This window comes from Sinohyriopsis cumingii, chromosome 2, assembly GCF_028554795.1.
Source record: "Sinohyriopsis cumingii isolate HCF-2022 chromosome 2, ASM2855479v2, whole genome shotgun sequence".
NCBI classification, from domain to species: domain Eukaryota; kingdom Metazoa; phylum Mollusca; class Bivalvia; order Unionida; family Unionidae; genus Sinohyriopsis; species Sinohyriopsis cumingii.
Window position 1 is genome coordinate 58374155 of NC_142962.1, and position 12703 is coordinate 58386857.

The 12703-nt window shown below is 36.2% G+C and overlaps 1 protein-coding gene across 1 annotated transcript in view; it reads right to left on the reverse strand.

Annotated features, from left to right (window-relative positions):
- Positions 1-12703, reverse strand: part of LOC149804947 (tetratricopeptide repeat protein 13-like) — a 120036-nt gene that overhangs the window by 24986 nt on the left and 82347 nt on the right. Inside the window, exons 17-18 of the mRNA XM_089946126.1 lie at positions 7993-8137; positions 2751-2837 (exon numbers count right to left, since the gene is read on the reverse strand). Coding sequence (XP_089802252.1) covers positions 2751-2837; positions 7993-8137 — 232 coding nt within the window. The remainder of the gene's footprint in view (positions 1-2750; positions 2838-7992; positions 8138-12703) is intronic.

Sequence of the window (12703 nt, forward strand, 5' to 3'; positions counted from 1 at the left end):
AAATCGTACAGATTTAAAATATTCAATAATTTTGTAATAGTCTGAATTCGTCGTGTAAAATATAGGATGAACAAAATATTGAAACCATTTACTTGCCGTCTGATATCGTACGGTCATTGCATGCAGCTATTCCCGGGTCTACATACGGTGTCTGTACAAATTTCATACCGCTAAAATTTTATCATATGCGACAACTGCAAGAATAATTAACAATCAACGCATGATTTCAGCGTGCAAATAACTTTTATTTCAGATTTTGTAAACCTCAAAAGAAACATGTGAAAACTGCTAAATTAATCGTTGCGCAAAGTGCAAAGTCAGTGTGGTTCCAAATTTAAATTTCATCATTTCTTGAAAAATATATCCAATGACGTTTGCTTCTTTGCCGCGAACTGTTGGGTTCTAGCAAAGTCAAGAATGTTTCTTAATTGAAGGACTTTGACGCTGTCAACATCTTGTGTTTCCAGCCACCTTAAACTTGCTTCTAAATGTACTACTGCTTCAGACACTTTTGGTGGGGGAGTTGGGGTGCCATCGTCATCGTTATCATTATCGTCACTGGTTTCAGGTTCTGATTGTGCAGCTTCATTCTTCCTGCTGACATTTGTAACAATTTCGTCATCTGATATGTGTTCGTATATAGGGCAGATGTCATCTACTGAATACCAGTTAAGGATATCATGATGACTGTGCTCGTATTTTTTGAGTGCTTCTTCTGCTAAACGTACGTCGTCTTCAGTGAATCCTGTAAATTCAAGCTCATCGTCACTATCATTTTGTGTCGAGGGCGTAAAAGCTGGCCCAAGACCCTTTATCCAGCATCATTCAATACAGTGTGCAGTGATAGCATCCCAGGCTTTACCTCCAAGGTGACATACTTCTTTTAAGTTGAGTAATGCCAATGATGTGTCGACGGATGCGTTATTATCTGCTACCATTCCCTTTATCATTTCACGGCGATAATTTTGTTTAAATACGGAAATTATGCCTTGGTCAAGTGGCTGGATTTCTGACGTAGTGTTTTTCGGGAGGTACGAAACTTTGATCTTGCCATCACTGCTGACAAGATTTTCCGCTGGGGGGTGGGCAGGGCAATTATCCAGCAGGAGGAGAGCTTTTTCCTCCAGCTTGAGTTTTCGTAAATGAGCCCGAACATCTGGAACGAATGTTTTGTGAAACCAGTCGTCAAATATGGAGCTATTCATCCAAGCATTCTTGCTGTTAGTGTACTGAAATGGAAGTGCCTTCATATTTACATGATGAAAACATCTGGGAGCTTTCGATTTTCCAATCATTTTTGAACTTGCTTTTCCATAACAGTAAAATATTTTTTTATATAAGCAAACAACGTACACAGATAAAGCTCGATAACTAAGTAATGAAGGCCTGCAATGGTTACGAATCACTTTTTATATAAAACAAAATTAAGCTGAACGGATGTACAATTTCATACCCTTTTAATTTACAGATAATAAAGTGGATATTATTTACTTTCAACTGTTTGTTGTTTGATCACACCGCCAAGCACAGCATACATGTTGGCGGCTTTCGTCCTTTGATGTTTATTAAATTGTGCGACTCTTGTATCAACCACAGCTTTGTCTGCTGCTTGGCTGTGATTGCAGTTAAATAAGAAGCCCATGTCGGCTATTGTTTGAGCAACGACTGTATACAGAATTCATGGAAGACAATCACAAAGACGATTTACTGGCTTTACTCATGGATCCGTAATAAGTAACACTTCCAATAATGTTTACTTCGGCTTAACAATTCAAAAACCGAATGAAACCAGTTTTCTCTTCTAGAGTAGAATACGGAGCTTCATCACAACCTGTTCAAATTGATAAATTTCAGAAGCCAAGCGTTGTACACACTATTTCTCGTACGTTATATATATCGTATTATTTTAGAATTCATACACGATCACTTCTCCAAAATCACTTAAAGAACCTGGATAAATTGTTAAGTTCCGATCGTTTATTATTAAAAGTCATACGCGAATTCTTCCACCAAATTATAATAAACGTTTTACACACTATTTCTCGTACGTTAAACAAATATTTTCACGGTCCGATAAAAATACACGTAAATGAATTTCAAATTTCAGGAACCATGCCACGATCATATTATTTTAAAAGTCACAACTAATCTCATGCCCAAAATGAAGTTAATTTCTTGTTTTGTTTTTTTTTACTTTTCTCCAAAATTTTTATCTCCATGTGTGAATGAATATATGAAATTTCGGGAGCCATGCTACGACCGCGTTATATCCGAATTCGCGTTATGGCGGGGCGCGTTATAGCGGGGTTCCACTGTACTGCTAATGGTAGACATCAATGTTTTAACTGATTGAACTTTCATCTTAAATTGTTCTTACCAGTGTACAGCAAAATATATTTATAAACAAAATTAAATAAAATGTGTTTTCATAATAAAAGTTGTAAATTTCAATATGTGTCAAATTTATGCACACTGCAATTTCCAACTATAAAACACATGATGCATCAAGGTTTCATTTACCAATTTTGATCAAGATTTTATTTATATTCAACAAACAGCCTATTTTGGATATTTTTTGTGAGAAACAAATTGGATCTACACCTGCCCTGCATTATAAATGGGAACACTAAGTTAAGTAGGTGTGCTATGGCGAGAGGCAGTATATTTATATTTCTAATAAAGGTAATTATCATATAAAGACCTTAACTGTTAAACAATTATTTATACCTACACTTGACATACAAAATTACCTTGATGAGTAATGCTGCAGCATTGTCTTCACCAATTTAAAAACAAGGTCAAAGTAAGGTATGGTTTTTATGTTCTGAACTGGTCCTCTGGAAAGGTAAAAAGACTAATATTGGTAAAAGTTGAAACTTTCTTCACTTTACATCCATAGTACTACAACTTCTAAAAACTCAGTCTGCACCATGCTCTCAACAGTTCTGATGCTGGTGTCAAAGTGATGACTTAAAAATGAAGGAAACAAGAGAATTAACCTGGAGGAGACCACAAACTTTAGAGGAGAAACCACCTACCTTTGCACATGTTGGAACCAAGGATCAAATCCTGGAGCACAGAGTTGCAAAGAGAATGTGCTATCCAGGTTCCCACCAATATTAATATAAAGTTACACTCCTGGCTCTAGATATAAATTAAAATGTGAATTCAGGTACATATTAATGTTTCAAATTTAAACAAGTAGATTCCAGGAACTGATGTGCCCCACATTTCACTGAAAGTTTGGAAGTGGAATTTTATAGACGAACTGCTATGAGACAATGGTGACACAGTAAATAATTTAAGCTACATTTATAAAGGAAGGCATTATTGATGAGTTAGAAGCAGACAGTCAAATTCATCATCATCATTAATCTCAAACTGTTGATACAATTTGGTTGAAATTCGCTAATAATTAAAAGAAACACTGTCCTGGAACAAAAGTGGGTGGGTACGTCAATAAAGAGCTTTAAATCCACTTAACAATGAACATTAACAATGAAATTCAGTCAAGATCTCAACAAAATTTAGCAGCATTCCAAACTTGGTTGTAATCAAATAATGAAGGAATTTATTGTATTGGGAAAACTGGGAGTTTAATAATCAGGGCTATAACTATGTTAATCAATGATGCAGATGACAGACAGTAGAATTAAGCCAAGTCTCAGTAATATAAGAATAAGAATGACAATAATGATAATGATAAACTTAATCCAGCCCTTAATCTTTGAATGTCCTAAGTGCTTTAGGAATTAGTTAACACATAATGACACACACACACACACACAATTACAACAAACACTGAGGAATTACAAACAAAACATTATGAAAATAATTAACGCTAAAGAAACATAATTGTTGAACTTGTTTTTGCTGCAAAAGGAGGTGAGATTTATAATTTTTCTTGAATGAGCTCATGGTGTCATCGTATCTAAGTACAGGAGGCAATTTGTTCAAGGTAACTTGGCCCTGATATGCAAACGAACATTGTGGGTTGGACTTGTTTTATATGTGGGAATAGTGAGAATAAGAGTCACAAAAATGGTGCAAGATGACCTATTGCTACCTATATATCAAGAATAATGAACATAAAAAAACTGAGCAAGTTTCGAGAAGGGTATACACATTAGTTAGGTTAGATGGGTATACCAGACTGTTGGCAGTCAACAAAATGTTGCAGAGATGAGGTTCTGTGTTTGATTCTGGAGCAAACAGGTTGACAGTGGAGTGCACCAAGTGAGTATGTGTGAAGGGTGAAAAACTGTCAAGAGTGACACCTAAGTTTCCTACTGATCATATGAATTTAAAGCTGGTGCTTACTGTCTAAGGTAAAGGACAGATATGAGAAAGTCTTTCTGTGTAGTGATCAGAATGGCTTCATTTCTATCGTCATTCATCTGCAGCTTATTAAATGTCAACTATGACTTCACTTCTGAAGTATACTTTTCTATGCCTTGGATGGTAGCATCAACTTCAGATAGGGTGACTAGATTTGTATATTTGAATACCATCAGCATACAATTAGCGAGACACCTGATGATTTATCACACTTGAAAGAAGACAACAGGTCCAAGAACAGAACCCTGTGGAATACCAAAACAAAGATGAACTGCACTGGAATGATTTCCATTCACAGTCAAAATTTATGCGTTTCCATCTAAGTATGACTTAAACCATAGTAAGGCTGTATTCTGAAATCAAATACCATCTGGAGATGGTGAAGTAATATTGGTCTATTGTGTCAGATGGTGCAGATAATATGAGCATCCAAAGCAGTGGTAATGTCATTAATTACTTTAAGAAAGCCAATTTTGGTAGTGTGACAAGGTCAGTATGCAGACTAAAAATTACTATGAAGACTAATTCAAATTTAAATGAGACATGAGTTGGGATAGGACAACTTGTCTAAGATTTTTGACATAAATGGGGGATTAGAAATAGGGTAGAGTTTTAATCGTTTAGGTAAAGTGCTGGATGTTTCAACTAAGGCTTTACAATTGCTGTTTTGAAAAATGATGAGAATATCCCGGATGAGAAAGCAGTGCTAATAACATCAGTTAGTGGAGGCATTATAGAATGTAAGCAATCCAGAAGCAGTGATGTAGGAATCAGATCAGGTTCACATGACTTTGGGGAATTCTTCATCAGGACTGTACTTGAGAAATCAATAGATAAAGGCTCCAATGCTGCTAAATGTATCACAAGTGTACAGCAAGGTTGAATCAATTCAAATTGTATTGTCAAGATTATCTCAAACTGTTCGCACTTTATCAAAGACAAAATTTGCAAACAGGTTCCGCAAGATCAACTGGAACTAGTGTAAATTTGTTCCTTGACATTAACTTGTTAGTAATAATAAAGAGTTCTTTGCAGCTGAAATATTCAGTGATCTTAGTACTAGGATAGGTTGTTTTTGCTGCATCAGCTATGTTATATCCTTAGCAGCTTCATATATTTGGTTCTGAACAGTAAGACCATATGAAAGCCAAAACTTTGCAGCCTTACAGAGATCAAAGCTGGTAATGAACTCTGCTGTACCATGGAGAACATTTCAGAACAGATACTCTGCACTGGGTTGCTGGCACATGTTTGTTGACCAATGAATGCATGCACATATCCAGTTGTTCAGCTGTGGGATGCAACAAAGTTGTAAGGTTTGTTTGGATGTCATGTATTAGATGCATTCTATTTTCCCTTTGAGGAGCAAAGGTGGAGGATTGGAGACCGACACATGGAGATGGTATACGATGCAAAGGTGATATGATGCAAGTTATTGTAACACCCATCCAATGAAAACTGCAGAAAAAAATAGTGGGGAAAAAATGGTGGGTGTTAGACCTGCACATTTATGTTCCTTACCTGATGGTGTTAGTCATGTTTCTGTCAGGAAAACGATGTAATTATCACGGTCAATGACAAAGCTAAATTTTTTTGCACTTTGCTGGTGGGCAAACTGACTGGGTGTTGAATATTGCAACATTACATGGTTGCTTGGTCTTAAAGGCTGACGATTAAAGATGAATTTGAACTAAGTTTGTGAAGCTGATGATCAAGTTAAAAATCATGGTGAAGGGCAAATGGGAGACATCTTGAATTCTTCCTGTTCAGAACTGGCTGAACCTGAAAACATTCTTGGTCTTGTGGCTATTTACATTTTAATATGTATGATCTTTTTAGCAAAGCAGTCAATATTTTTTCAATTTTCAGAGAGGTGAAATAAAATATCATGGAGTTATAGTGTCAAGCTGGAAAACATGCAATCAAAAAGTTCAGAGTTGTAATCAGAAACTGATGCAGTGATGATAAACATTATTTTCAACTAAAAAGTTTGCAAAGTACAAAGACCTGAATTACCTCCAGTACAGCTTCACAATGGCAGTTCCAAACCTAATGCAGCTCAATGGCTTTTTCCTATATCTCAACCTAATGTAATCCTTCACCATTTTTTTTTCACATGGTTACTGCAATCATTCATGCTGCCACAAGACATACTCAAGATAACACATGATGTCCTATTTATGTAATTGATTCTAACATTTTCCCAATAATTCTAAATGTTTTCTTTTATTCTGTGCTATTTAAATTTTTTAAGAAGCTTATAGTCCCAACTGTTATATTTATCATTTCTTGAAGGCCATTGTTAGAAAATTCTACAAGTAAAATGTGTGCAGTTGAAAGCATCTGAGGTGCACCTGTAAAATTAGTCTGGTTCCATGACTAGTCCCACTGATTACAATATGAAACCTGGATCTGAGTCTAACATGGACAAGCAAGTATCAGGATTTTACAAACAATGATCATATTTCTGTAATGTTTACTTCTGTATTTTAAGGGCCATTTTCATATTAAAGACTTATGGACAGGGTTGACACATCTGGGTCAGTGGCTAGTGTACAATGCATATGAAATTTTGATGTCATTAAGTAAGGGATTTAGTGTGTGCAAACAAAATTTAGAGGCTACAACGCCTCTAAACAATGATGTAGAAATCCATGAAGATCATAATAAATATTATAACTCAGATACCTATGCCAACTAAAGAAGGATGAAGTCAGAAAAATCAAACTGAATCCGCAAATTTGGCATTGCTTAGGCACTTGAAAAATTAGTCATTTCAGATTATTTTTAAAAAGACCATATTAATTATTAATTCACTGCATTTTCAGAAATCCATTTTTTTAATTAATGAGTCGAGCCCTTCTTAAGAAGATCATTAATTAATGAATTCAGCCTATCATGAGGAAATACTTCAATTATCTTATCTATCTCCTCTGACAAAATTTTCCTCAGTTCTTCTATGTAACATTATGAAAATTATAGCCCTCACAATTCTAAACTGGTCTGTGGCTGAATCTCCTAAAAAGGACCTGAAAGGGAATTATTAAATCTTGCAACTTAACCTGATTCATTAAAGAGATTCTAAGCATATTTCATCAAATTAAAGTGTAATTTTAGACTCACAAGTTGCCTCATGGAAATCTGCTGCACTGATTTAGGTTTGAGTTTATGGATGAAAACATTTGGTAACTACTTGCAGAACATTGAAACTCTGCTACCTGTATTTCGGTTTCTTTAGGTGGATGAGAGCATTCAAATACATGCTTGCAGAATACTGTTCTGACTGCAAATAAATTCATAATATATATATATATATATATATATATATATATATATATATATATATATATATACACACACACACACACACACACACACACACGGTGACTACGACTTTCAACAACACATCACAATATTTTAATGTTGATGACAATGAAGATAATGCCACTGCTGTCATCGCTGCAAAAGCAACACCTATGTGCTGCTGTCTGCTAAATGCTGGCTCAACAAAAGTCTTATTATTTAATTCTACGAAGAAGAAAAAAATCAATAATAATTCTGCTTTTTTTTTTTAAATTAAAAAAAATAGCTATGCCTGCAAGTAGACAAGATTTACTTTGAGAGAGAGATTTACAATAAGTATGTTTTACTAACCTCATGAAGTTGATCTCTGTCTTGTAACCATCTTTTGTGTTATGATCCAGCATAAGGTCTAGCCATAAAACGGGCTGTTCTGGATCCACCATACGTCTGTATTGTACAGCAATTTCAAACATGTCTTTCCAATTTAATGTTTTATCTGTTATGAATATAATGAAATAACATTAAGGTCTAAAATGCAACCAAAGCTCCAAATGACCCCATTACCCATCATGAAATAGAACTTTCCAAGGTCTGATTGTCTTTTGATTTTTATTCTATAAATGTACATTTTGCTTCTCTTCCATGGTCACCTACTTAACAAGGCCATAATTGACCAATCCTGTGAACGGGGTGGCTTGAAGAGGTTGCTTTATTCCTACAAAAGCTTCTCTGAGAAAAGGAAACTGTATCATATGGTAAGTTTATCTGAGAATAATTATCAGATAACATTAGCATTAGCAATTAACTTCTCCTATCTCTTTAATATAGAATGAAAAAATTAGTTTCTCTTTCTATAAACCATATTAATAAAAAAAAAACAAATAGCAACTATGATAAGGAACTCTTCCATATACCACTACAATTCAGTCACTGCTTAGTAGCTGGCGAAATAACAAAAATGTTCTTCAGTTCAAGTTTGAGCAAAGCATTGATAAGGATACTCACATTTGATGGAAGGTATGGAAAGACTTCATCAAAACATGATCAGGTAATTATTCTCCAAAGAAACATAATTACAATAAGAATTTCCTTTCTCCATCTAATGCACAATTCAATCAAATGAATGTAATAAGGATAGGAAAGAGGAAATGCATGAGCATTTAACCTCTACCATGGTTATCATTCAAAGAATATAATGACTAGAGTACCAATATGAAAGACAAAAGCCACTTTACTAATGAGGCCACATAATCGAGGGAGAAGTTAGTGCCACAAACAAAGTAAAACCTTACACAAAAGGTAATTTGAAATGAGTGGCACTTCTTTAACCAGGAGGGGGTCCCAAGTGGCCGAGTGGTTTAAAGCGCTCTCCATTACGGATCACTGCCATCTCACCTCTGTGTGCGCAGGTTCGAGTCTCAGATTCAGCCAATGTGGGTATGTGAGAAAGCTTGCCATTAGCTTCTCATGGGTCGGTGGTTCTTTCCAAGGTTTTCCCGGGTTCTTCCTCCACCATTAATACTGGCCGCCATGTATAGCCTATCGTGTGCTGAAAAATGGCTTTAAACCCACAACAACAACAACTTTAACCAGGAAAACTTTCCATGTACTCCCAGTGAATGTTATAAACTCAATGTCCATGATGAGGTTGTGCTGCTCTTAACTGGGTCTGTTTATAATAATTCTGATAAATCAACAGGGCCTGCAATTCACTCACCCTGTGGCTCAAGTTATCGATGAAAAGAAAATGTTTTCTATGACAGTTACTTTAGCTATATTTTTGAAAAGTGCTGAGCCACATCAAAACAAATGATAGGTTCGATCTGGATAATGAGGTGAGTGACTGGGACCAATCTGGACAGAAACTGGCGAAAACATCCAAAACTACAATTAATCTCTATCCCATAGTGTGAATGTGCCCCAAAATACAGAATGGTAACCCCTGATTATTATAGGAGATAACTTGCTCAAACAGCCAGAGGGAGAAGTTGGTCAGCTGTGGAATTGAGGCTTGCAAGAGGATTGTGCTGTTGTCCCTATAACAGCCAATAAATGCTTTCTTGGCAAGAACCTGGAAGGAAGAGCTGGTCTGAACAGGGATGGTAAACTTAATCAGGTTAGCCATCATCAGCATTTTCCTGTGAATGACTACTGGTAGATCAATGACCCAGGAACTGTCCCATAAGAGAGGAGCAATTAGAACCACTTTGCAGGTCTGATCCCTTGTCTTCTGAATTATTCTCAGAAATCAGAACAGCTGGAAGGAAATTACATTCACAAATCTATTTCCACATGACCAACAGAACATTTACTGCAAGGGCTCTGGATCTCAAACTGGCAACTTGAAAGCAGACAACTTGTGATTCGAGATGGTCACAAAGAAATCTATCATCAGATGACCACAAATTCAATGAAAGATTTATGTTTGTAGAATACCACTCTGTATGGAGAGTCTGGCTTTCACCTGTTACATCTCACCCGAGATCAAAATCTGTTGATCTTAGCGTCTGGAAAAAGAGATCTACTGGGCTAAGAATGTTTTCATCTTGGAAGGATGAAAAGCAGCAGAAGTGGAGTCCTGCTCATGCATTCAGGGATGGGTGTAGGGTGGGTAGGCTTATGCTGACTGGGCTGCCAAAATGAATGTGGGATCAAACTCTCCAAGCATGTAAAAGTTCACTGCAGAAAAGACGAAAAGAGAACTGAAAGAGAATTCTATGCCAGTATCTTCATCATCAACTCTTGTATCAGGATTCTCATTTAAGACTTAAGCAGTGAATAAGACGGATATAGTGCTGTTGCATCCATGGTATTCCATTTTTCTAGATCTAATTGCATCTATGAATTGGGCACTAGTGGCAGGATAAAGGTCTTGTGGCATCCCCCAACTATACTGGCAACTAATTTCGAAATGGGAAGCAAACCTATATATTTCTAACAATCTCAATGACCTTGAAACTTTAACATTTGGTACTCATACTCATCACTGTGTACCTTAAACAACATTTAAAACAAGAGTCCTTCAAAGGGACTGACACTCTACTTTGCAAAATAGAATTTCCATTCATTCAAGATAAAACTATTCCTTCACTTTAACTGTAAAGTGTTGAAACCATCACTGATACTCCAATGCAAAAAGATTCTAAAATTAGCCACTGTGAGAGCCAGATTGAATGTAAGATTGCCATCATTTCATTAAAAAAAAACCCCGACATGATTAGAAGACTTTGGGTGAAAACCCCCATGTTGATGTAACCACTGATTCTAGAGAATTAGTAAAAAGATTTTCAATATGTTCATTCTGGCAGCCATATTTGAGGTCCAACTGGCACCTTTTTATTGAGGACCATCCAGATAACAGATATCATAATTATTCTGGATGTAGATATGACTTTTCATGTAGGAGGAGTAGCAATAACACAATTTTCAAGATGGCTGCCATGGTGGCCTTACCAGATTGTCAGATCATAACCATTTTCATCTAGAGCCAACCAGATATACCAGATGTCATAAAAAGACTTCAGGTGAAAACCCAATATTGATACGACTTCCCATCCAGGAGGACTAGAAGCAAAATTTTCAAACTGGTGGCTGTAGCCACCATACTGTATACAAGATTGACACAATTTTTAATTAAGAAGAACTAGACACAATAGGAAGTGTTCTGGTAAAAACTCCATGCTTGATAGGACTCTGTTCAGAAATAGCAATACCAAAATTTTCATGATGGTTGCTGTGATGGCTATATTGGCATCATTGTCATTTCCGATCAACATGACTGCACAAAGTGTCTTTTTGCAAAACCTCCAAGCTGATATGACCAACTATTCAGGGGGAACACCATGAAACCATTTTCATTAAGAACTTTTTTGTTCAAGACTAGTGATAACATTTTCAAAATGGCTGCTGTGACATGAGTGCCATGGTGACCATATCACATCAGATTGGCAGCATTTTCACTTTGGCTTGGTTTGATGCTTTACTGCACAACAACACAAGCAGGTTATTTAGTGCCAAGGCAATTAGAGTTAAGGGCTTTGCCCAAGAATACATTGCAGTAGCTGACCCAGGCTAGTCCAATGTTGGGATTTGAACCCACACCCTTTTGATCGCAAGTTCAGCATTCTATTAAGTTAAGCACCATGGCTTCCCCATGCGCAATAGACATCATGAGGAATCTTTTAGTGAAAACTCGTGCTGATTTGACTATCCACTCAGATGTATTGATAACAATGTTATAAAGCTGCATGCTGTAATGGTCATATTGAACATCTCATCTATGCTGTTTTCACTGAGAACAAGCTAGGCATCATAAGAAGTCTTTCAGTAAAAACCCCTGACTTACATGACCATCCATTCAGGAGGTGTAGAAATGACAAGATTTTTCAAATGGCCATAATGGACATTAGATCGGCACCATTTCATTTAGCTTAAAAGAGTCATCATACGAAGTCTTCTGATGAAAACCCCATGTCAATATGACTTTTCATTCAGGAATAGTAGCAATGACAAGATTTTCAAAATGACTGCTACAGTGACCATACTTTACATCAGATTGGCACCATTTTCAATTAGCATCAACTAGACATCATTAAAAGTCTTTCAATGAAAAACCCATGTTGATATGGCTATCCATTTAGGAGAATTAGCAATATTTTCAAGACACTGAATGTATAAGCAGCTCTATTTTCATTCAGGACCAACTAGAGATGAATTTATGTGCAAAATTTCACAGTAATCCTTCATGCATTTTAGGATGAACAGTAATGACAAACTTGTGCAAACAGATGGATGAGTGACTTTTAAACATCCCATAATTTCTTCTGGTCTCAGACAAACAGACCTATACAAAATTTTTTAAAAAATGAATCAAAGCTGAAAAAAAACCGGGGAAGAAACAACCCTGTATGTTTTACACAGCCTATCCACACATTACAGAAACCAGTCAGAACCAGCCCAGTGTGGGAACAGGACAGTTCCACCAATGCCAATGACCAATGATGATGCTCAGTAGTCAGATTAGGAATGTGTTAAAAGCCTGGCTATCATGTGTACACAACAA